This window comes from Perissodus microlepis, chromosome 18, assembly GCF_051167445.1.
Source record: "Perissodus microlepis isolate ML-2025 ecotype Zambia chromosome 18, ASM5116744v1, whole genome shotgun sequence".
Lineage (NCBI taxonomy): Eukaryota > Metazoa > Chordata > Actinopteri > Cichliformes > Cichlidae > Perissodus > Perissodus microlepis.
The window spans coordinates 35177638-35204004 of NC_140478.1; the positions used below are offsets into that span (position 1 = coordinate 35177638).

At 39.6% G+C, this 26367-nt stretch overlaps 2 protein-coding genes across 5 annotated transcripts in view; one reads left to right on the plus strand and one right to left on the minus strand.

The window, feature by feature from the left end:
* LOC146368802 (inactive double-stranded RNA-specific editase B2-like) overlaps positions 1-1800 on the plus strand; it is a 40784-nt gene extending 38984 nt beyond the window's left edge. Inside the window, exon 10 of the mRNA XM_084911704.1 lies at positions 155-1800. Within this exon, the coding sequence (XP_084767830.1) occupies positions 155-346 (192 nt within the window). The 3' untranslated portion in view covers positions 347-1800. The remainder of the gene's footprint in view (positions 1-154) is intronic.
* LOC146368806 (WD repeat-containing protein 37) lies at positions 1400-25842 on the minus strand. Of its 4 annotated transcripts, XM_084911709.1 has the most exons (15): positions 25667-25842; positions 22601-22768; positions 17105-17201; positions 16700-16795; positions 16511-16575; positions 15401-15487; positions 12796-12931; positions 12452-12523; positions 12194-12238; positions 11797-11873; positions 11459-11699; positions 10284-10425; positions 7480-7614; positions 7101-7215; positions 1400-6157 (listed from the first exon to the last, which is right to left on the minus strand). In XM_084911709.1, exons 2-15 carry the CDS (start codon positions 22736-22738, stop codon positions 6026-6028), a joined length of 1578 nt encoding a protein of 525 aa, XP_084767835.1. In that variant the 5' UTR covers positions 22739-22768; positions 25667-25842; the 3' UTR covers positions 1400-6025. The 4 variants fall into 4 exon arrangements, with proteins under 4 accessions (XP_084767835.1, XP_084767833.1, XP_084767832.1 ...); XM_084911707.1 differs by lacking the exon at positions 15401-15487 and having other exon boundaries at positions 11459-11696; positions 25667-25841; XM_084911706.1 differs by lacking the exon at positions 15401-15487 and having other exon boundaries at positions 25667-25841.
* Positions 25843-26367: the final 525 nt, after the last annotated feature.

Genomic DNA, 26367 nt, shown 5'->3' on the forward strand with positions numbered 1-26367 from the left:
GACAGGTGTCATTTTGAAGAGGCAGAGAAATATTTTTACCTGAAAATATAATTTAAGAAGTGCATCACACTGACTGGACTGTCAAACTGTAAAAATAAATAAAACCAGAGAGTTATATTGCAATAAATTGTTTATTTGTGCCTTTCTTTCTCAGCTAATCAACCCTGTAATCGGGGCAGAACCCACAACAGGGACGTATTGTGCTTCCAAGATGTCTGCTCAGTGCTACCAGAGGGCGGTGCAGCAGTTCAGCAGCGCTCTGCAGGGAGGTGGTCTGGGGACGTGGCTGAGGAAACCGCCAAAACTGGGTCACTTCACTGTCAGCGTGTCAAAAACTGAGCGTTAAATGGTGATTATGGAGGCTGCAGGTTTTCCTTTTGGCACAGCATCACGAAGAAGTTTCATTTTATTTATAATAAACTACGAAAGTAAAAGTGGCCTGAACAGAGACAGCTGGGACAGACAAAGTTAAATAATTGCAGATTAATACAACGTAACAACACTGTTAAATAGCAGACTCTGAATGGACAATCTCCTTCTCCTGTGTTGGTCCTGATGCGTTATAATTAATGCAGAGGGTCAAGAGGGCTTCACGAGGTCCCCAATGTGAATAGCAGTTGTACTAATAGCACCTCTCAAATCTTTTGTACAAGTAAAGATAGGCCAGCATATCCTCACCTTCCAGAAGTGTCCTAATAAGGTCTACAGCTCGTGTCAGTCCTTGTGAGAAACTAAAACAATAAATGTACTGTAACAAACTTTATCCCAACCTTAACCAACCAGCTGAGCCAGCGACACTGAAATTTTAGCCGTCAATCAGAAGCGAGTCCCAACATTGAGTTTGAAAGATTTCCCTCCTCACAAGCTTTTTTTTTGTGTTCTTGTTTATTCTGTTTAGAAATGTTGTGTTTGACGTCTTATTATCTTAATGTAGGCTGGAAAGTGAGTGCTGTAGGCTCAGGAGTGTGATGGCACACTGCCCCCTAGAGGTAGGTGGTGTGCTTTACAAACTGTAGAGTCTAGGTTTGATGAGCAAGAAAGTCCCGTTTTCTCCTTTTAATCTAACTTTAATTTACTTTAAAATAAGTCTCTGGAATATCTGTAATTAATGTGTTTCTGTGTTAATTTATAGGAAAAACTACATTTTGTTGAATGTGACCTAAAAGAGAACTTCTTATGAAAGCCATCGGTGTTGGATACTATGAAGTTTCCATTATTAGACATGCAGATTGTCTTCTATATTCGTCAACTATTTTTATCACTGGAAATAAAATTATTTGTGTTAGTTTGTGTTATTTTTATCTATAAATGCACAACAAATTTAAAATAAAAGCCTCCGTCCTAAAAAAGTCCCAAGACATTAACACAATATACGCACACACAAATCAGACAGCAAATGTTCAAACAGCACAAATGTTTTATTTTTGTTTCACAAGCGACTGCTTGTTCCTCGTTGCACAGCTATAATCCACAAAACTCAGTAACATATTTTCCTTTTCTTTCTTTTTTTTGGAGAACTGTGAGCTGTTGTGTTTTTGTTTTACATCGACCACACAAAACACAGTTTAAACACCAGGAGACCACAGTCTGACGAGGGTTCAGGATGGCAGCTTAATGACGGGCGATGCTCAGTGATCGGGTTTTTCTGATGGCGTGAAAGATGAAACTTAACGTTCGGTTAAAACTGGTGAGTCGTGAAGGTGGTAACAAAGTGGCTCAGTGTTGGTGGAAAGAGCAGTCGAGTGCAGTGAAAAAGTCGACAAGGACACACACACACACACACACACACACAAACAAACAAATGTTCTGTCATTTAAACCAGGGATGACGGCCAGAGGAACAGATTAGAGTCCCAACTTTAAAGATAATGCAGATAATGACCACCTCTGCATATACATGCGAGATAAGAATACAACGCGTCAGTATTTACTACAGATTATTCATCTACTTCATGTAATCAGTCTATTTTCAGTCTCTTGTGTGGCGTCACTTTATCTTCAACATCAGAGCACAGAGCCCTGCACAACAGCCTGAGAGCGCTGCTCGTCGTTTTCTGAATCAGTTTTCATTTTTTCCTGATACAATTTTGAGATTTCCTATCAACCTCCTACTCCTAGCACATTTATTTAGATTTCACTGATCTCTGAAGTTCTTTGTGTTCTCGTAAGTTAGCAAAAGCTGTGACAATAACAACATATGCAGTTTAATACAAAATAAATATGAGTAATGCTGATACTGGAAGGAAATCCTGTCTGTGCAAACAATTCTAAAGATACCACAAAAAATGTACAAATGTACAAAACAAAACCTCTGCCTGCGTCTTCCCTGGCATAAGTGACAAAATGAATTCTGTGAATGTGAATGAAAAAAAGAAAAGAAAAAAAAATCACTATTAAGCAACAAAACTGAGTTACACCAGACAAGTGGTAACAACGTGTCATCATGTTATAAAAAAGAAACATGTTGCAGCCACGTACAGCCAACCTTTCTTAATATATCACAGTCTGTGACACAAATGTTAAAGTAAGAGGAGTTCAACATTTTGCACACACACAGACACACAAAAGAAGATTGAAAAATGGTCTCACGATGTCCAACCAAGCAGAAACAAACATGTTTGCAGCCTGATATTTAAAACTGTTCCAGCCTCTGTGGCAGGCTTCCCTAAACTCTAACTAACACTGAAGTTCAGACCTCTGTGCTTGTTTCACTTTATTCAGACTAATGATCCTTTCACACCTTCTATCATCAAAGTTATTCAACAAACAGTTCTGCTGGAAAGTAAATATTCAGGGTTGTAAAAGGCGGCAGTAAAGCTCGACCATGTTTACCCACAAACAAACAAATAAAAAGGTATTTTGTTCCCACTGAAGAGATAAAATGTTAATCATATCAGTGTGCTTTCTACAAACCAGTGAACGCTCCACAAATATAAACTTAAGTTTTACATGAATTGTGCTTGTTTACTGTGTCACTGCTGTAACTCATGAGTGGAACACACACACACACACACACACACACACACACTACAGAGTCTCCCATTCCCTCAAATGCAGCTTTGGCTGAGTCTTTTAGTGGCAGTGGGAAAGCGAAGCCAGTAACAGTAAACACATCGCAACAGTGCTCACTTGTTTTGAAGTACCATTAAAAAAATGTGACACACAAGGGAATCCCCACAATATCGTTTCAACACTATTCACTAAAGGGCACTGCGATAAACTACAAAAAGGTTTTACAATCATGTCAGGCATTGGTACAACAGCTGGACTGAGCAGACAAGGGAACATTTCAACAGATTGATCTCTACGTTTGACGACACTTCTTTGATGCTCATTTAAAGTGGATGTTTTTTTCCTTTATCAGATGTCTGCACTGCAGAAAAAAAGTGCATGCCTGTTGGATTCCTGGATCTGGGATAAACACACAGGGAAAAAAGACATGAAATCTTCATTTCTATCTGAGCAAATCCTGATTTTGCTGTTTAACACCGACTGGCTTCAAACAAAAGTGAGTCTCTAATTAAAATTCTAGCGAGGAAAGGTTCGTCCTGAACATTGCAGCACAAACAGAGCTGCACAAACTGGAGTGAGACAAACCCCTGTGCTGCCAGCACGAGATGTTACCCTTTTTCAAAACCACCATCCTGATCATTAAAGTCCTTCAGGTTATGTGCCACCATGTCAGCTGACCAACAGCCAAAAGTTACCAGAAAAACATTTATTTCCAACAACAGCAGCAAAAAGAAAAACTGTAACAGATACTTTTTTTAAAAGTGCATCACTTGTTTATGCTTGCTTTGGCATAGCTGTGACATCATCACGCCAAAAAAAAACTTTCCACCACAGGACCAATCGGGGAGTTTTAGGGTGACGGTTTGCCAGTCTGTCAATGTGGGACTTGTTTCAGGGTCAAATACCAGCTACTACAGCTACTTAAATTTAGAGAATTCTTGAATGGGTTATACTATGAAAAAGACAAGAAGAAGAACCAGCAACCTACTGGAAGCCAGGTGGAGAACAAGGAAACAGAGAAAAAAGATGAATAATGCAGGATGCCAAAGAGTCATTGCCATGCTGACCCATGTTAGCCTTGGCAAAAACCAAACAGTGATGTGAAACGAACAAACAAAACAACAGTAGTACAAATGTCCTAAACATCCATAGGACCAACACATCAAAAGTGGCTCTGAAACATAAACAAGGCCAGTGGATGCTTTACTGCGTCATAGATCAGCGTAGTCTGGTAACACACCTGCACATGACTCACTGCTAGACTCAATGCTAAGTTTTGCAGTAGATGACAGCAACAAGCAGTCAGGGGTTATGTACTGAGGATTAATAATAAACCCAACATGGTTTAACTGAAGAGTCTACATTATTTAGCATGCAACGTTAGCTAGTAGCAAGTAGCTAACATTAATATCCATAAACAATAAGTAGCAACTTTTAGAGCTAAAAACTGAAGATGTGCTCAAAACTGCAGTTCCACTACTGTCCACTTGAGGCTGGCTCCAGAAGTGAGTGAATTCACAAAGAGCGCCGTGTTAAAATGCCCAACTTTACCGCATTAAAGAGCCTGTTTATAGCAAAAAACGCTTATAGCCTAGTAGATAGTTTCCTCCCCCATAACAACTCTACACAGATTTTTTTTCCTATATCCATCCATTTGCTTACTGTTAGCTTCAAAATTGGAGGTGTGGCCACTTTATCTGACAGGTATTGCAACACAGGTCACTGTACTGGACATCGATACCATGTTGGTGCCTTTTGGATACCAACACGGTGGCTCCGAGCAACCGTCGCTAATACACTCATCTAAAACCAATGAGTGACATCACAGTGGATACATGCATCTTTTATATACAGTCTATAGTTCAAACAGACAACTGCAGTTGGTTATGTGGAGTAGTGTAATGTTTTGCTGCAGTACCAGTTACTCTTGTAAAATTGTTAGCTACTTGCTAAAGTTTCATGATAGCTCACCAACAAGCGGCCACTGGATGAACGTCGGCAGGCTCACATCGAGCCCTCGCAGGAGTCATTTTACAGCCTGTATTGTAGCTTACTGGTCCTCAGTTACACTATCATAACTATTGGTTTTCATTTATTATGCGAGTTACAGACAGAGCCAGGAGCCAAACAAAATGTTTGGAAACTTATTTCAGTTTCCAAGAAAAAAAAAAAAGGAAAAAAAAAAAGAGTAAAATATAATACTGAATACTGAAAAGGAACGCTTTGTTAGATCCCAGTGCAGAACATGAGACTCAAGCTTTCCAGCAGTGAGGGCTTCCACTGCCACGTTGCATCATAACCTAGGAAATGTACGTGACGCAGAAAGTAAACAACAAGTTTCACAAATAAGTTTTCATTGATGTAACTCTTGCAGTGTATTAAAGAGGAAAAACGAATGATATAAAATGAGTGGATTTTTCCTTTAAAGCAGCAGACCGCTGTCTTTGTCCAGCATGAATCTGCTGTTAGTGGCACAGATTAGATTTCCAGTATTGCATTTTAAATCAGCATCAAGCAGAAACGTCAGCACGTCACAGATCTGATTTAGCATTAACAGAATGCGTTTTTGTTCGCGGCAAAGAAGAAGCTCGTGTGCTTTTTTCATTAGAGATACACAGGATTTTTTTTCTCTTTTCCAGATGTTAAATCACTTCCACGCAAAGACCACAAATGTGTTTTGTATATTTTGGCAGCGGTGATTTAGTGAGCGTGACAGATGGAGTAGACAGCAAGTGCAAGGCCTTTTTCTGCTCTACCCCAAACAAAGGAGGAGAACAGAGCTCAAAGGACATCGAGTACAAATACCGACCCCCCCGTGGGCTCAAAAGACGGCTGCTGGAAACGACAGGAATTTCATCCTGTACATTACAACATGAGACAACTTTTCATCGACACAAAGGTACGAGACAAAAGTTTTCTCCAGCCGCCTTTTAACCCCACTCAAAGGTTTCAGTGTTTGATACTCCAAACAGACTTTTGGTGGCATTTCCCTGTAAGGTGACAGTAGGAGGAGGTCATTTCTCCTGCAGCAGAGCGGGGATGTTTATGTTCCAGCCGATGGCTTGCCGATCGAAGCCACAGGTGAACAGGTTGCAGGTGGTGTTGTCTTCACACCAAGCGGAGCAGCACACCATGCGCCGGTGACCCTAAATCATAAAACAGAAGACGCGGCAGCTGTGAGGGTGACATTTTTACTTTGACGTGGATCCTGAGCATCCTTGTTCTTAAGCAGTAAACAAATATTTTTCCTGATAATGTTAAGATGACAAAATGCAGGTTTAGTCCAAGTTAGAAGTAATTTTGTTCTAAACTTATAAACAATCACTTTTTTCCCCTCAAGAATCGCCTGCTGTGCATTAGGAAAAAAGCAGGTTTAAGACAGTTCTGCATTGGTTTAACTTTTAAGACCCAAAAGCTACAGCTACATTTTCAATTCAGTTCAATTTTATTTATATAGCACCAAATCATAATTAATTAACAGGAAGAAACCTCCAGCAGAACCAGCATCAGGGAGGAAACGCCAACTGCCATGACTGGCTGGAGGTGAGGGGAGGAAGAGGAATATATATAATATCTAATAAACAATATATGAACTCTATACCCAGAAGCTTTCCTTACACTACATCACATACTGACAAAGGGAAATCTTCAACCTACATGGGTTTTTATGTTTTTATCTTCTTTGTTAAGCATATTGAGTTTAAGTATAATAATATGTGCTAAATAAATAAAATTGCCACGCCCATAAATCTAAATAAATCAGTACATTCAACTCTGGGTTAAATGCTAGAATGTCTCACATCTGCAATGATTAAGAATAAAGTGGAAAAAAATAAAAATCTCAAAGTTTACTTCAGTTTAAGTGACATAATAAATTCAAGGCTCACATTAGAATAAACCCCACTATGAAAATTTACCTCTAAAACATTATATATCCAACAGACTGGATACATTTGTATTTATTCAGACCACCTCCTGTTAAATTTCAAGAGGCTGCACTGGAACGTTTTCATTTTTATTTCTGTGGCTTAAATTTTTAGTGGAGGTTTAGTCTTTGTTTTTTGTTTAAATGGTAAATCTCGCACTCACCTGTCTGTTGCTTCGTGGGAGTCGAGCCAGTCGCACCCCGGACATGTCAAACAGCCGGACCTGCCGATTGTCGTGAGGAAGAGCGATGATTTTCTGGTTCACCGACACGCTGATCCTGAAAGGTGTAAACAGGGAACACAGGGTCAGGCTTTATCTGCAGTATATGGTCCCTCTGATTTAATCAGAGCCCAATCACATTCATATTTGAAAGAGCAGGGACGCGTATGTTTGTGACATTTAAAACTGAGCCTTTTAAGCTCAATTCTGCTCCCTTATAAATACATTTGTAGATTTTTAGTAGACCTGTGTAGTCATTTTAATGTATTCCTTCCTATAATCGTTACTTTTTAATGACATAAATATAAACAGGTTTACACACCTGTTGACTGCAGAGTCTGTGCGGATGGTTGCTATGGGCGACCTCATGTTCTTCAGGTCCCACACTTTGACGGTTCGATCGTCGCTCCCAGACACCACGTTATCTCCCACTGTGAACACTGCTGATGTCACCGTGCTGCCACATGACGAGAAAACAAGTCCAGTTTAGACTTCAGAAAACTTTCATTTCATCAGCTTCTTGTTCTGTTTCCTTTTAAAGCCGCTGTAACCGTTTCCTGCAGACGCAGTTAGAGCCAAATTCTAGAAGGTAGGAACTGAAAACGTAATGTTTTATAGTGGATTTCCTTCAGATATCTATCATCAGTAAAGATAGTGGGTGAAGGGGTGAAGGGGCAGTGGTGGTATAAAGCCCTGTGCAAATATTAAATGATTTACTAGTCGTGCTTCACTCTGAAGTTGATAGATGGTCACTGTAAAGAACATAAACTCTGATTACATAGATCTATCTTCCACCTAACCTTATATCCATCTGTGCTTTCCTTCACTCCCTTGGTAGTAGCTCCAATAAGCTGCTTTAAAGTTGAGAAGCAAACAGTAATTCCAGCCCCGCCCACTTTGCATTAGCATAACGTCACATGTAACAGGTCGCTGAATTTTCTTCCACCCTCTCTGGTAACCATGTCAGTGTTAGTCTCTTGCTGTGTGCAAAGCTCATTTCACAGGTTTGTCACCAGCAAAGAAGAGCTTGTGCACAAATATGCCAGCAGCTGAAACCAAGCAGCACCAGCACTCAGGAATGAGAACTGACTATTAGTCCCCATAAAGTCCCTCATTAAAATATCCATCTTTATTGTGGCAGGGCTCGCAAAATTTCAAAATCCCTGGTAGCCCTTCGGGCAGGGACTCTTCAGTTTTTGGTAGCCCAAAATAAATTTAAGTAGCCTGAATAAAAAAAGAGAGCAATTTTTTGATTGATGTTTTGTTTCCTGTTTTGTTTCCTTTACAATATTATACATTAAAGTATAATATTGTAACGGAAACAAAACATTAATCAAAAAATTGTTGAAACACAAATTACAACATTGTATAAAAATTACAATCATCAACTCAAATACTTGGTTCTAATTGAACAGAAATTTCTATGAACTTGTAAGAACTGTGTAGAACATGAATCAGCCTGTGTCAGATCCTGAATTTGAAATTTCCACTGAAGTCACGGGAAAGAGGCAAGTGGAACCAAGATCGAGGCCATTTGCTTTTTGAAGTTTGCAAAGACTGCTAAATTTTGCCAGTGGTAGTTCACTCTTTGCAACATAGTACGCTGTTCTAAACAGATTTTTCAGGTTTATTTTTAGTATGTTATTTGCAATTGGTGTTTGTTCAGGGAAAGATATTGCAGACTGAGCAATAATGCATTTCTTGCATTTCTCATGGGTTCTAATGGGGGCCTTTCTTAAAATGACTGGTCCCAGTAACAAAGGCGCTTGTCGACTCAGAAATCGAGGGAAAACCAACAACACACCCGGCAGAACATTATGTTATTTACACGGGTGCACATAAGTGGTCCGCAGGTGCGCATTCGCTGTCAAAATAAAAGACGCGCACCAGATAAGAAGTTGCAACGCGTGTTTGCGTCCATATAAAATGCACTGTTTTTGTCCGCTAGAGTGGGATTTTCACGGCACATTCTGCACCACCTCTCTGTGCGTTCATCATTTGTTTGAAGCCAGCTCACCTCCTGCAACTACTTTTCCGAGAATACGCGCTTCTTTTGTGGTTCGGACTCCTTCTGACATTTCTTTGGAGGTGGAGGAACACCAAAGTAATTGCTTAAAGGAGCTTCTTCGACATCTTTAAGAGTTCTAAACAAATGTCTGTCCTCCTCCAGAAAATCTTATGTACGCAAACACGCGTTGCAACTTCTTATCTTGTGCGCCTTTTTTTATTTTGACAGCGAATGCACCTGCGGACCACTTATGTGCACCCCTGTTTATTATTTAGTTTGTCATATTGCAGCCACAGAAATTCTTTTGTCCATGAAACCATAAAGCTGCACTTTATTTTTTGCCTTATAGTCTGATTTGTCATAACTTTTCCGTTTTGTGGTAAGCTTTTCTTTGGCTGTCACTTCTTCACCCTGACCTGTCTTATTTGGCTCAGCAGAACTAAAATATATATATCCTGCTGCTTTTACACACGCACTCACTTAACGCTCAGCGATTCTCTGCGCGATCAACCTCTCACATGTTTAAGCTGCGGGAGATTTCACTTGTCATGTTTGCATAGTAAGCTAACGATTGATAAGACGATGTCAGAGGAATTGGTGCGCAAATTATCGTCACTCACCAATCAGTACTGTCGCTCTCTATACACAGTTCGCGCGATTGCAAAGTGAAAGCAAAAAAAACAAGCAAATTCAAACGAAATTTCCGAAAGAATGCAAAAGCATTGACATATATTTTCCCTTCCTACGATAGCCCGACGGGCAGGGCAGAGATAGATTTTGGTAGCCCGACTGGAAAAATCGCTAGCCCCGGGACGTCGGGCTAGCGATTTTGCGAGCCCTGTGTGGCTTACAGCAACAGAAATGACCGTTACAAATGGTACTGAAAAAGGTTTTTGTCTTTATAGCCAAACTCTCTATTCCAAATACAACATACACATTCACATGTATGAAAGTTTGCATTATTTGAGACATAGCTATATGCATCTATACACCAATGCAAAATAACTGGGCTTCCACTCCACTATGGTTAATTGTACTACAGCACTCTAAAGTGCTCTTTATGAACCACCTGCCATGAAGGCAACAGATAGAGATGGATCCATGGATGTTCGGCTTACTCAGTGTGCCCCTGGAACACGTTGACAGAGTGGATGGACGGGTCTCTGAAGTCCCACAGCCTGAAGGTGGTGTCCCTGGACGAGGTGACTACCAGACGCTGGGTGGGGTGTGTGCAGCAGTGGGTCAGCTCTTGGTCGTGCCCTGAAGAGACAGCAGCACACAGTGAGGAGCATACACACCTCCTTTTTTCCCTTCATGTTTATCTTTCTTTTTAAAAGCTGCCATTCTTACACTGAGAAATCTTTTCCAACCCAGCTTCACTGCACCACCTCCCGTTTAATATCTTAATTTATTCCAATTTCACAGAGAGACCTTAATTCGGCTGAACACCACCCAGTTCAAAACTGACTGCAGCACCTTTAATGACACACAATCCCTCCCAATTTCCTGGTTTTTGTTCATCAGTCAGACAGATACAAACTCCACTGTCTGATATGACATCAGTAGGCAAGTGTAAACACGTCCATCACAGAGGCAATCAAAAACTTTAGGAAATATTGAATGTTATAGTTTAATAAGCAAGTAAAAATAATGATTTAATTTAGACATATGGTAAAATACTTTCTTGTCTGAAACTACATAAACGTGGAGCCTGATACTACATTTCTACACGCCTTAGAAACACCACAGGCCTCCTCTCAGGAGCAGAGGAGGCCTGTGGCCATTTAAACCGATTACATTCTCACTGCATTCCTCTTCTGCTTTGATGTAATTGGGAGAAGATTTACGATTCCCTGCTTTTCAAAAATGGCAGATTCCAAGTTGTACAGGTCATCTGTGTTTTAAATACAAACTGAAAGAATTAAGGGCAACACAATTACATCACTGAGATAATAAACATCTACTTTAGGGAGATGACTAAATACATGCCAATGAAATAAGATCAGCACCATAAAAGGAAGCAGAATTTCATAACTGTAGTGCAGAACAGATGAGCTGAAATGTTTAAACAGTTCATTTTCAACCAGAAAGGAGAACCACAGCTTTGCTCTAACTAACCAAATCTGACAATATAACCAAAAACACTTCACAGAAGTTGGGTCAACTCAACTCAACTAATAAAATGTCGTCAAGTCAACTTCAGAGAGATTGAAAGGCATATTTTTCTCAGTGTGGGCTCCACATTTTTATAATAAACACAATATTTCATATTTCAATACTTTCGTCTTCCTACCAGTGAGTGAGTGGACCAGCTCTGACGTCTCCACATCGTACAGATTGGCGGCTCGGTCCCAGGAAGCCGTCACAACCTGTTTGCCCCCAACCAGCCAATCGGCAGCGATCACCACACCCTGATGGCTGCGGAGAGTCGTAGTCGCCACACGGATGGAAGGGCAGTCGTTCGGCCCCTCCGCCTCGCCGTCGGCCTCATCTTTGTCTGAGAAGTCCACGTCGTCTTCACAGGGTGTCTGCTGCTGATGTAGGAGGGAGAGGAAGAGGCGTTGATGACAGGAACACTAACAAGTTTTAAAATATTAAGGGGGGGGGGGGGGGGAGCGACTTTGTGCTTACGCTGATATCAGCAACAGGCTGTGGAGTCGGCAGCTGCACCATGTATCTCCAGATGTGAGCTGTCTGATCTCCAGATGCTGTGGAGGAGGCAGAGATAAAGGGGTAAAACAGCTGCTGAGAGTCAAGGAAAAACAAATAAAAAGAAATAACGCTCCATTTGTGTCCATGTTTTACTTTATGGTTAAACCCAGCAGTAAAAAAGACAACAACACTTATTCGTTGACACTTTCAGTCCTTCTGCAGAAGCCTTCTCATGTTTGGGTTATTGTTTCTCAGATGTATCGAAACAATATTTCACTTCAGTTTTATTTTTCCAGCTGCTGCAATAAGTACATGTAACACAGATTTGGCTGCTTCTGCTTTAACTCTTAGTTATGTTGATGCTGTCGATGGTTACCTGTTAGAGCCATCTGTTCAGTGGGGTGGAACTTGATGGAGTTCACTGTGGAGACACAGATATGCACTCTGTCACATGACAAACACCACTGAGGCATAGTATACCATGTTTTTCTGACTGTCAGTTTTATGATGGCTGTTTAATCACTGTGCAATAACAATTTTGGCAGGTCACAATGCTGCAGGATCTACTTCTTAAACAGAAGAGATTATTACGTGCTGGTTCAGCAATTCCAGGGTTTGACATTTCTAACTCTACCTGATCCTTGATGACCCATATATTTGAGGAGGCACTTTCCCGTCTCAATGCTCCACAGCATAGCAGAGTGGTCTGTTGGAAAGCACACAGGACAGTCTGAGTTTTTATTTATTAATAATTGTCCATCACGCTTTAGTTTAGGTCTCAGCTTGGAAAGAAAAAAAAAGAGCTTAAACATGTTTAAATATGTTGACATTGCAAACAACAGAAGGAAAGACAAAGACACATGAACCTCTGAGTTTGAAGACAGAAGATGAAGCTAGAGACAAAACCACCGCCACAGAAATGAAGAAAAAAAAAGACTGTATGACATAAATAAAGTACAAGAGCATAAAAGAAAATACCTGCAGACGCTGTCCCGAGCACCACAGGTTGGGTCCTGGTGACGCTGAGGTCCCAGATGCCATCCCTGTGACCCACATACTCTTTGACCAGCTGGCACACCGCTCTGGACGTGGTCGCTTTGAAACTGGACACAATCTGATGGTAACATCAAGCCAATGTTAACACGGACCAGGAAATCCCAGATAATCCCAGACGTGTCCCTAACAGGATTCCTACACACCTCACCTTCTCAACCCCCCCCCCAAACATTCATAATGTCACTAGAGGTGACTGAGGGGTCTTACATAAAGACATTTCTTACATATTTTTAAGTCTTTTCTGAATTGGTCAAATCGTTCAACACACCCAGTGTGAGGCCCCAGACAAATGTAAAACTAACAATGGAAATAATAATAATAATAATAATAACTAAACTGAAACCAAACATTTTTAAACAATCAACTGAACTGAAATGTGTAAACTCGCTCTGGAAACTAACTGAAACTAAATTAAAAACTAAATAAATAACTGATAATTCTGTTATTACAAACCACCAAATCCCTGACCCCACTGTCTCTCCTGACACTTGTCATCTTTCTCTGGGCCCCTCTTTGGCATTTTGGTTTGTTTTTTTTTATTCTTTAAAGCGGATTAAAGTTTTAAGATGTTACTAAATCTAAAGTTCAATTTGATCACAGATTTTATTGTTAAGCCATCAGTTTCTCGAGCTGTGTAGGAACCCTGGTCTGATGGAGGGAGGGAGGAAGCAGGTCAGCAGGACTGAGGATCACTGAGGAGCTGCTCAGCAGGGTCCTTATAGTATGCCAGTGCTAATTAGCTTTGGTGAACAGCAGTGTTATTCACTGGGTTCAAGAGCTTTTACCAAAATATCTTTGTTCCTGTTTCTTTTAAAGCTCCTGAAGTATCAGACTGGCAATCGCACACTCAGACGAGCTTTAAAACAAACTACCAGACAAACCCAGATCAAAGCATTCGCATTATTCATACTGTATCAGTACTGCGGATCACTAAAACTAAAAGAGGGAGGAAAAAAGAAAACAAAGCGGCCAAAGTTATGGTTAGACACGAAACCGAGGAGTAGCTTTTGTCATCTGTATCAAGATTTTGTTGAGACATTTACATTAAAGATAGGGATGATACAAACAGGACTTCTGGTTCGTTTTGGGCACAGACCACTAAATAAGTTCCAACTGAAACAAAGTAGGAGAACATCAAGACAGAAATCAATCATCTGATACACGAATCAAGAGAAACATTAAACAAAATCTGAAGGATTGAAGACAACAAATGATAGTCAAACTGATGACAGGGTGTGAACCAGTGGTTGTGATTGTTAGCGAGCAGAGCAGTACGTTCTCGTGTACAAAAATAAATAAATAATATGAAGCAAGTAATTTCTTATGTCTTCTGTTATAACACTGGGAATGATATTAATCCATAACTTGTGCACCTGTAACATCAACGCACCATGTTACATTTAAAAAAGCAGCAACAGGGACATTTGGGGAGGTTTAAGGAAATGCAAAGCGCTGCAGAAGAATTATGGAGCAGTGACTCTCTACAGTTTGTAGTGTCAGAGTGCAGTCTGCCACAGCCACAGTGAGATTTTGCTTTTCTTAGTAAAATAATCAGTTAAAAGTGTGAATTTATTATTCAATATATCACTCCACGGTATGAATAACAGCTGGTCTTCTGTTCGCGGTCCCCCACTCGGCTGCTGGTTTCAGGCTGCTCTGCATAAGTATCAGTCTGGCCACCAAAGTCCTCAAACTCACAAAGAGAGCAAACATCAACTTTCTGATGAAGGATCATCAGCAGTGATGAGAGCTGGACATGCAGCTACAGCTGAGCAGTTTTCAACAGAAGAGTCCCCATTTTCTATGTATTAGAAAATAGTATTTTCTAATACATAGTATTTTGACTACTCCCACTTGGGGATCTTAAATTAAATAAATAAATAAAGCAGCTATGGTAAGGCTTTTGAGTTTTAGAGTCCCATGCCCTAAAAACTGTGATCATACCTCATGTTTTTACTAGGAAAATGGGTCGTTCTGTCTGGGTTGTTACTTTAATTGAGGGAGTTCAAGTAACTCGGGATTCCTAGGGCCATGTTTTAAAACAAATATGAAGATATGTTTGGGTTTTCTGTCATTTTAAGTCACCCAAATATTTAAAGTCACCATTAATACTGACAGTTAAAAAGTAATCCAAGTAAAAACTCTAAACGTTTTTGTTTAAAAAAGCAAAATCTGTTATAGGCAAAGACTTTTGAGCAGGCCACACACGTGACTCTGCCAACAATGATCTACAGCAGCCAGGAAATGCTCCTCAAAAAGCATTTTGAAGCTGGTCCGTGTTAAAGATGCCTCCAGAGTGTACCATTATGTGAATGCCGACGGTAGCGACATAAAACGAAATAAAAAGGTGCAACTGAAAAGGCCCGTTAGGGAGATGATAAAGAGCTGGTTTATCTCACGCAGGTAATGAGAGAAAAGCTCAAAAGCCTACATTTGGATGACCAAGTCTCTTGGGGAGGGAGGTTCGCCCCCCTGGCTGGGCTGTTCATGCATATTGGCACACAAGGGGAAGAAATCAACAAGTTACCCATGAGTCTCCACCCCACAACTCCCAGCTGGTTACGCTGAAGTTGCGGGATCCACCTACTCTGGCATGGCAAGAATTTGAACGCGGCTACAAGCAAAAAGGTGAAAAAAGAAAGCAAAGCAATTCTTTTCTTTAACATTCAAAAGTCATGTGAGCTCACACGGACAAAGCGGAAACAGGCGCCAAATAAACCTTTTTTTGTCTTTTACTGACCGCAAAACAAGTGACACTGAACATTTTTACTGCGTTGTTTTCTTTATATAAATTGAGATGGACAAAATTATATTAAAAATAGACTAAGGGTGCTTTTCATGATGCCAACGAGCTTCGTCTCTCCTCCCATGGCTCAGAAATGATGCATCTATACTGAAGTCTTGTTTTTTCGTTTGTGTTTTTAAATTGAGGTGACGTATACGAGCTGCACCTCTACACGGCACAGTTTACTCTCACTGTGCTTCCTTTGTTGTGCTGTGAGTAAGAATCAACAGATAATAGAACATTTACATGGTAAATATATGATATGAATAATGTGCCATCACACATAATGTTTGATAAATCTGAAATAAAGAAATAATTTTATGGTAAAATGTTGAATCATCACACAAAGTAGCTGTTTATTTTACCACTGACACGCTTACACAGCCACACCGTTTATTACCCTTCAGGTTATAATAATGAAGGTAAATAAACAGCTGAGAACTTATAAGAAGAAGACACTTGTACATAAATTGGAAGGTTTAAAAGGAATATTCAATATATAGATTAAAACAAACAGTATTACTACTGCTAATAATAATAATCAGCTATTTTTGTCAGTTCAAGTATTTAATAAGTAACTACCTTTTATTTGAGTTCTGGGTCATTTATATCAGTTATTTTGAGCTCATTTAAGGAAGAGCCACAGTTGGAGGAAATAAGGAAACACGTTAGTATAATGAAAAGCACTCAAAGGCTCACAAAAACTGAACTTCAGATCTTTTGTGAAGGACGGATTTACAGAAACTCTGTTTAATAAGCAATAATTACAGAAACTTTCCAAAACCTTACAAACTGGTAACTTATAATATCAGATACATAAAACAATTAAATTTACAAACATTTTCGATTTACCTTGCTCGTTGAGGCCTTGTAGGTCGTCTTCAGCTTTTGAGAGAGCTGGCTGGTGCTGTGGCTCGCTGTGAATTTCATAAAAAAACAAAAAGAAATCAGAGAAGTCAAAGGTCAGAGGATTAAAACACACAAAAAAAAGATGAGTAATATATCTATGCTACCTATAACATAACTGTACATGAATCTCACCTTTTGTTTTAAGTGCTCCTTTTGCTAAATCCGCCCCTTCAAATGTTTGTCCCTCTGCAGCCAAGCGATCATTCAGTGTTTCAATCTCTCTGCGTACTGAAAGTCAAACATGTCGCGCATTAAAAGACATCTGAATGTGTCGCTTTATTCACCACAGCAGGGTTAGCAAGTTACTCTCCATTGCTGAGTAGCAGCTTTCTGCTTACTGGCCACAGAGACTGATAAATTCATTTTATTTTGTAGGAATTTATCTTTTTTTTCATGCATCTCAATAAAAAAAAAAGTCAAATGCATTGAATAAAATTAAGAAATGCAAACTGCTTTCGTTTTTGTGTTGGGTCTCTTGCTGCACAGTGAATTATTACAAAAGCTAGAGCAATCACTTCTGCTTTCATGGGAACTTACATTCGAGGTTTTCTATGTAGAGGTTTTCAAACTCCCTCTCGATCTGACTGAACAGGTCCAGCAGATTGCTCCTCAGAGACAGAGGCAGCTTGGAGTCCTGGAGAGGGTGGAAAAAAGGAGAGCATTAAAAAAACGTGGAAATATGAGGGATTATCCAAAGAAGCTGATCTGGTCACTTGGCCACCTTACTCATGTGCCTCTGCCCACTTATTTTGAAGGATTAACTAAATTATATCTAACTTAATTTCACTGACTAGGGCAAACAAACTGCTTCCTCTGGATGTTTTCAGTGGGAGGAAGATTTCATTACCCTGAAGAGAATCGACTTTGTGCCATTTTCTAACCTGGATCATTGAGCATGCATCAGGACTGACTGTGAAACATGGCAAAAAATGCTTCAGACATTTTCTGGCGCTGCCCCAAAATAAGGCATTACAAAGACGTTTTCCCTAGGAAGGTAAACTTCTACCATCCTGTTGCAGAGTTCTCCCACAGATTTCAATCCATTCTCTGAGCACGAAAACAACATTACAGAGTGAGAAAGCCTGAAGAACAAGCAGGCTATATATCTGGTACCAACAGCACAAATTTACTGCAACAAAGCACAGGAACAGCCTCTTATCACACCATAAACCTGGAGGAAGGAAATAATCGTGAACTCAGGCTCGGGCAGGAAAGAAGGAAAGAATTAGTAAAATCATCCATAAAAGTGAAAGAAACAGTCAGATGGTTACAGAGCACTGGGGAGGTCTTGGTGCCTTACAGGTCTGAATGTGTTTTTATAGGGCAAACAAACAGGCTTTGACAAATTGATACCATTCTGCAAGACTACTGCTGCTATAAAAGGAAACTCTAGACAGAATTTCTCTTTATCCCATTTTACAATGTGCTTTAAACTTCCTTAAATAATCTATAATGTGTTGTATTGGACTGATATACAAATAAAAATAAATACACAATATTTGACTTTTTTTTTTTTAAAGAATGTCATGATATTTAGACGATTTTAAAAAATGTCCATCAATGGGACATTAAGCACTGCAGTTTAAGTTAAGAGTCATTTGATAACTGTAGCTTTCAAGTTTCTTTAAATTACATGAAAAGTACAAAAGATTTAACAGAAAAAACCCAAAAGACAGAAGAAAAAAAAAAAGAAAAAAAAAGGTAAGCGTGCACAAATTCAGACAACATTTTTTTAGGGATTATTCCCAAAGGCAACATAATGTGATTGGAAAGTCTGCACAGTAACTGCCTCTGATTAAAAAATAAATAAATAAATCCATCCTCCCTCTTCACCCCTTATCCAGCTCAGAGTCACAGAGGTCAGGTCAGGTCACCAAGCAAGACCAACACACAGAGGCAGACAACTGTTCATGCTTCAGAAGCTCTAATAAACTATACTCGACAATAAATAAAAAACAAATACCCAAGGACAAAAACTATGATGAAATATATGAATTTTTCAACATATAAAACTGGATGAAAATATTCTGAAGAGACAAGACCCAGTCAGAAGTAATTAAAATATGAAAGGTGGGACAAGTTTGGAAGTGATCCAATCAGAAAAGATCTTGTGAAGTAAAGCTAAATGCGCACATCTGATCTGTCTCAGGGAAACAGTACAGCTAGCATCCAGCTACCTGTTTCTCATGAAAATGTGTCAAAATTTAAATGCTTGGGAGGACGAGAGCAGCAGGCACGTCTCCCATTTGATGGCAAGGAAAATAAGAAGCTTTGTAAACCATGTGTCACCAGTCTCACCAGTAAAAGCACAACAAACATTTACACTTTGGATGTCAGTCAACTGAACCAACTTTAGATTTAATCTATGACAATCTTACATTTAGTCGACTAAAACTAAAACAATTTAGATGCCCAAATTATTATTTAAATCGAAGTTTCCTGTTAAAATTAACACTGCGGCCAACTGGGCGGTTCAAGCCTACAACCTTCTTCCCATGATGGCTGAGGTCATTCTTTAAATATTTGAACACAGAGTTTCCTCAGCTTTGTCCTATTACAAAATAAGCTCCTAATTATGAGCCTGAGGGTGTGCTCGCGTCAGGCACTCCACACTGTGCCTGAGCATGCCTGCAAAAACAGCATAGTTGGACACATGTAGCATGACTGGTGATGAACTCTACCCTAACGACAGCCAGCACATGTACAGAGAGGGCAAAAGTCATCACCTCCAAAGATGATGACCACAAAAATGTATAAAAAGATTAACCTTGTCATAGTCTGTAGGAGCACTTTACAAGAGAAGAGTATGTGAGAGGAGAGGGTACATCCTCAAACAACGGTTAAAAAAAGTCATTTCAAATATTTTTAAAAAACAAAACAAAAATCAAGCGTTATAAGTCAGATTTGAATCCACCTGAGAAGGCTTTTTCACAGCGAGTCAACAGTTTTGTGTCGCTTTCCGTCTGTAGTTGAGTCAGCAGCTTCGACACAAGCACGGAGTGGAAGAGATCTCCAAGCTTTGGCCAGTCACGATGAAACGGGTCAGTGTGTGGAGCTCTCTTCGTTGTGTACTCTGCACAAAGCATGCCTTCTTTCTTTGACTGCCTTTGTGCTCGCAGCTACTTACATAGAAATCGGTCGTGGGTCAGCATTCAAAGGCTAAAGGGTTTGTGCTACATTTGAGATAATGACATGAACAAAAAGAGGGCTGACTACGACACAACGCTGCATGATGATACATGTACTGCTGCGTGAAGCCACAAGTCTACAGACTAGAGCACACTGAGGTATGAGATCTCAAAGTCCAAAACGACTGAAAATCTTTGCCTAAAATGAATCAAATGAGGGCAAAATGCAAAAAAATCTTATGTTTTTAATTAGTCTTATGCTCAAAAGACAAATTCCTTTATATTAATCCTTATTACCAGTGTGGAGAACATTTTACGCACATGTGAGAAGTCAGAATATGTTTACATATATGGGCCTTTATCCCACAGGATTCAACATAACCAGCGGGTCCAATGTTGGGTACATACACTGGCCAGGTGCTGGAGAGTGACGGTGTTTCCAACAGTCAAGTTCAGCCAGGAACCGACTGAAATGAAACATAACTAATGACTATTATTTTTCTGTTTTTCAGCCTCATTATCAGTATATAAAGAAAGTGATGTAAGATTCAAACACCTGCTGATTCTTCACATCAGTAGAAACATATGCAACATTGAAGTCACATCCTTCATGTGCATCATTGTTTACATAGAGCAGCACTATTGTGATTTGCATAAGAACAACAACACCTCAAGTTCACAGAGCTGAAAACATCCCATCTTCTCTCAAAGACATACTAAACAGGTCACAAACACTGATTTATTTGGAACTGCAAAATGTAGATATTATTTAAATAAACACAAAAGAAAACGTCCTGTAATCTAGAAATAGACACATTTTTAAGGAGACTAGAAGTGCAGCAACGACCACACCTCACCTCCACCCATTACTAATCAAACCTAAACTACACCAAACCTATACAACTAATGCTAAAGCTCTACAAACTATGAGGGAAGTTACACTATTATCCGAAACACAGAGGGCGAAACACCTGAAACTTACCTCCATTCTCATGAAGGATTCCAGATTATCAGAGGACTGAGACCAAAAGGGACCAGAGTGAGAAAACAAAAAGTCATGAGGAAGGGATTACACCACGTCTGGTTAGAAACAGGCGCTTTCAGCAGGTTTAAATCTGCAACAAATTTAAACCTCTTTTCACTGCATGATCACAAGTTCAGCTTCCACATTCAGGGAGTTTTAGATTTGCAATTTAAGAAATTTGCAACATTTCTTCTTCTTAAGGTTATGAACCTTTCTTGCAGCAGGAAAAGCACGGGTGCTGCTGACAACATTATCAATGTTACAGCTACGCTCAGGTGTCTCAGTAAACTAGAGCTGCTGAATGGTCATAAAGTGATAAAGACCTCCATCTGTGCTTTTCCTACTGTGACATGTGAAAAGGACCAACATACAAACGCAAAAATAAAACAATAAATTACCTTAACTCAAGAAACAAACGCACATTGATTTTGATTCTTGGACTCTACTAACATAGATCAAAAATAATCCTTTTTTTTGTTCACTATCAGTTTTAATTATGTTTTTCTAGTTTCCTTTCTGCTCCCTTTAAGGGCACTTTCTTCTGATTAGCTGTCTCTTACAAATACAAGGTTTGAACAGCAGGTGCTCAGAGACAGAGCTGTGCGCCTGAGTCAACCATATTCATCATGTGCCACATCACTGACATCATACAGAGCCAAGAGTAAAAAAAAAAAAAAAAAAAAACTGTCTGAAGCAGGCTGCCTGAGTGTTTGGCCCACGGGGAATACAATGTTTTACAACCATCAGCTGCAACTTTATATCCACCAGTAAGATAATCATGTATTAACAAAGCATTAACAAACAAGCAATAATAAACCTGGTTATTAAAAAGTTTTACTGAATTTCTTCATATAAAAACACAAAGACACTAAAGTTAATTAGGAAAAAATCCTGCCAACCTAAATGAAACACAGGTCTGAATATCTATTAAGTCTACATGGCAGAGTGTGTTCAACACAGTCAGTCAAGACTGAAACCCAAAACCACATGTATGGGCTGAGCCAACAATGCCCTCACGTATTAAGGCTCACATGAGGACAACATTAATCCGCGCGAAGAAGCAAACCCTGCTTTACAGATGCAGCTCAGCACTTTGTCAGACCCGAACAAACGATTCTGATATTTTTATCTGAAGGTGCTGGACAGTATGTTAAAGCCAAATGCTAAAATGCCTCCCTGGCAAATAAATGACATGCACTGATCCTTTAAGAAACTGCAATAAAAAGGTGCTTCAGTGATTTTTGTAAGTGGTTAGATTACAGGTACACCAGGCAGGTGAGACAAGCCAGTGAACTGTGTTTCAGTTCAACGGGCTTTAACTCTCCCTCCTCTACATGTGCACCTCTAACTGTGAAGCCAAGTCTTAATTCAGAGGCTCCTAATCCTTTCCCTCTCCCATTTTTTTCTTGATTTACTCTCGATTCAGATAATTACCTCCAGGTAAGCTGTGTTTACCCTGCATCCCACGAGTATTTCAGCTCCTTATTGGCAGGCCACAGAGAAAGCGAGCAGGTTTTTTAACACCTGAGAAACAGGAACAAACACCACTGAGCTGAACGATCCACCCGAGCGAAGTTCAAATGGCTCAGCCTGTTCTAAATCCATCTGTTTATCCACTAAATGAAAACAATCTTACAGCACTCATCCAGTAATTGTGGCAAGCCAGCAACAATATAAACCATCATGTGTCCTCTAAACGGTTGTATTAAAACCTAATTGGCTTAGGCTTACAACCAAAGTGCTTACGGGTGCTCACAGAAACAGCAGGACAGCAGCAGGCTAATGCTGAAAGACAGCAGAGGAGTGCCGTTTCCAGAGGAGTAGCTGGAAATACAAGGCAGTTTTCATCCGTTCTCGGGGTACAATTTAAGGAATCATCACCTGTCCCTCCAGCATGTCTCTCTGCAGGCCGGAGCGGTCCTGCTCGGTGCTGTTGGTCCTGCGGATGGACAGGCTGTGGGACTTCCTCTTCTGCTTGGCCTGGCGGGCAGCAGCGCTACTCCCGCTCTCCACTGGCATCCCTCCGTCCAAACTTGATGCAACCACAGACTGAAAGTATAAAATCACAAAAGAGAGGCTGACCAAAGGGCGAAGAGAACAGATCCAGTCTTCTTCACTCACTGCAAAGCATCAAGACGAAATCCTAACCACTGCCAAGTACTGCACTTGGCAGTGGTTTTATTTGGCAGCTTCCACGTGTGAATGTGTGAAATGACAACGTGAATGAGTGTGAAACAGAGTGTTGCTCAGCGAGCACGCTTAATAAATCCCACTGGGATCGAAACTGAGAAGCTAACAACCACATCACAACCTTTTCTTTCAGCTCCAGAAACTGAAAACTGTCTGTGTTCAATATTTTGTTAGAAGAAGCTGAACTGTTCCAGTGAGAGACGAGCAATATTTGGAAGAAAAAAAAAGATTATGGTTTCACAACAGCCAAAAGCTCATTCAATAATTAGACATGTAGATTTTCTACATTCACTAATAGAAATGTTCTCACTTTATGCAAGAAACGGCTGCGCATGCAATATATGAAAAAAAAAACCCTCTGAAATATTAATGTTAGTCTTTTTAACTTCATTCTGGAAACAAATAATACATTTGTAAAATGGATGAAGCAACAGGCAGAGAGGTTTTTGGAGAAACAAAATAATTGTTTCCAGATTACAAAGATATATTACTGTAATAAAATCATGTCTCAGGTAACATTAACCCTTCGGTTATTTATTACAGCATTAATCTTCATGACAAAATACAGAGAAAATTACATTGGATTGGACCTTTTGGCAGGCCTGCTCTGGCCCGGATTGTTCAAACCAATCTGCATAGTGCCACACCCACTTTCCTCTACCCAAGGAAAACGGTTTACCTGTAGGCTTACCAGAAAGGAAGCGGTTAAAGTTTTATTAAAAAAAATTAAAAAAAAAAAAAAAAAGGTCTACAATATTAAATCTAAAAAAGCATCAGAATTTCCAACAGAGGAAACTGAAATAACAGCACCAGAGAAGGACGCCAGAGACGGCAGAACACTCAAAAGTGTTTTCTCTGGAGTTTAAATGTTTTAAATAGGGTTACTTTTGGCTCTGAGATGCAATAAAATGAAATCTGCAAGTAAAAAAAAGAAAAGAAAAAGAAAAGGTCTCATGTCAAATTTAATGTAATAAATAGAAGAATGGACAAAAGAGGAAAAGAAAGCGAAGGACGAGGAGTTGTTGACCTGTGAGCCCAGGCCTCAGGTACAAACCTCTGAAGTACATAAAGTCGAGTCAAAATGTCAAACATTTTAATTTGCATTATAAGAGAACTTCAGTAAAGTTATTTTTATACTTACTCCAAGCATAATTATCTGTGGCTACAATAAAGTACTTAACGAAAGAAAACAGAGTCACTGATGAACTGCAAAGTCTATAACCCAACACTGGATTAATTTTGATACTGTCATTTGAGCAATTTTAACCCAATATTAATTTTTCTTTTAATATCACCGTTAATGCCAATACCAGTTTATCATGGCACAAGTGGCCAGAAAATCAGTGTTTTTAGATGATTTTATCCTTAGGCATTTTTTTAAAAACACATATTTTACCCAAGGAACATAACTTTATGGAGTTGACATCCACCCACTCATGTCTCCTTATGAGGGTGGGCCAGGTCAGTCATTTTAAGGGCTGTAACTAAAACGAATGCAACATTTTTCATGACTTCATTTAATGTTCTAAAGATACAGGAGAGAGAAGAAGAAAAAAATCAGGTGGGCAGCACTCACTGACTCGTTCTTGTCATTTCATAAATCAGTGAGAGAGAACAGCAGAATATTTTCCTCTTTGAAGTGTTCAGGTTGGCGTTTAACTTGTTTATCATGAATCATAACTACAAAACAAAATCCCACACCATGATAGAAGCGGATGATCAACATCCTGCCCACTCCTACTTGTTATGCAGCTGAATAATTTCTAAGATGTTAAAAGAAAGCCTGCTGATCATACATTCATCAGGACCCATCACTTAAGATGTATGTATTTTAAAATAAATTAATTAAAATTAAAATGACAAGTTACTTACCCCATCTGACTTACACAAAAAGCCTATGTGTGTGTTTTGCTCCAGGAACATTACTGAGGTTTGAGTGATGTTTATACTTCACTGCTTACTGCCAGAAACAGATTATCAGAAGTCGGCTGAGGTGATAAGAACGCCAGGTTGTGTTGGATGACTTTACCCTTTCTACCTAGAAAAGAGGTCTGGCCCCTGTGTGAAACCAACAGTCATCGTCGACCTCTTAATTTTATTTTTTTTTCGGTTTTAAGTTTCGTTGGATTTAAGAACCAAAACTACTCAGTTATATTTAACCAACAAAACAGTTGGATTAGGTTCAGGAAAGGACAGTAATTTAGGTTCAACTACACAGAGAAACACGAAAGGAAGATTAATTTTTGGATGTTCAAATCAGTCTTCACACACATCTGAGCCTGGTGTGTGTTACATTTGTCCTTGAGTTGACACAAAGGTGTCTGGATACTAAAACATGCAAATAAGATGCGTTTTTAAATCACCAGTCAGGCTGAAACTATCACAGACATCAGAGAGTCGTCCATCCGTTACTGCCCGTTTCTGAGGAATAAAACCAGCCTTGTTTAGCTGTCTGGTGCCTAGTTCCTCCTCCTGCTGTCACTGGTGTAAGCGCAATGAAAACAGCGCTAAGGTCACATTATCTTGCACTACATTTGGATAAAATATTTTTTATAATACAAAAATAGCATTGAAGGTTTTAAAAAGAACGAAAATACCTGGGAAAAAACGTGGACCTTAACATTAGCAGTTCTAGACAATTTAAAGCGGCGATGCCCAGCTTAGCCAAGCTAACGTTTCCCCGATTAGCTGGTGCTGCCAGGCATGCTAACGGGCTAACGGTGAAAATAACCTGCTCAAACATGGAGGCCAACTCACCAGAAAGTCTACAAATACTCGTTTTTATTTCGGGAGTGGATGGGAACTGATGTCGTCGCTAACATTTTCTTCAAGGTCTGAGAATGCTGCGCAGGTTTTGTCCAAAATCCGCGTTGACAGCAGACGGGTACCGTTACGCGAGAAAAGATAACGAAGCCAATTCCGGTCCGAGGTTTTTTCGCAATAAAAGCCTACGCCGGTCACAGCAAAACTCTATCCAGACTTTGTTAGTTTCTTGTTTTCTTGATTGTCGCCACATAAAAACAAACTACAGTCTAAATTTATGGAGCTTTTACAAATAAATTACATGTTTTTGTAAATTTGGCTTCATGAAAATTAAAGTAGGGCATGAAGCCATTTCAGAGATGTAATAAAAGCACTAAAAGCGGTTTTAATCATGCTGGTGTAAATGCTTTCTAATAACGGACATAATGAACGGGGTCTAGGAAAAGGTCCAAGCTCTAAAACCAGGTCTTAAATATCCCAGAAAACATACATCCGTAAAATGACAAAAAAAAACCAAACGAACAAAAACGTGACAGTAATCGACCCCAAATAGACATAATGGTGGTAAAAAAGAGATGACAAATAATCACAGCATAGCACAAAGACATGAACAGCTACCACAAGGAGACACAAAACGACCCCAGAGAGAGAATGGGGTAAAAAGAGATGCAAAATGAGCTAAAACTGTAAAATAA

Coding starts and splice junctions, on each gene's coding strand:
- LOC146368806 (XM_084911709.1), bottom strand. CDS start 22,738: ATGCCAGTGGAGAGCGGGAGTAGCGCTGCTGCCCGCCAGGCCAAGCAG. Junction 11,700..11,796: donor AGCCTGTTGCTGATATCAGC/GTAAGCACAAAG, acceptor CTCCTACATCAG/CAGCAGACACCCTGTGAAGA. Junction 10,426..11,458: donor GCTGGTCCACTCACTCACTG/GTAGGAAGACGA, acceptor CTGTCTCTTCAG/GGCACGACCAAGAGCTGACC.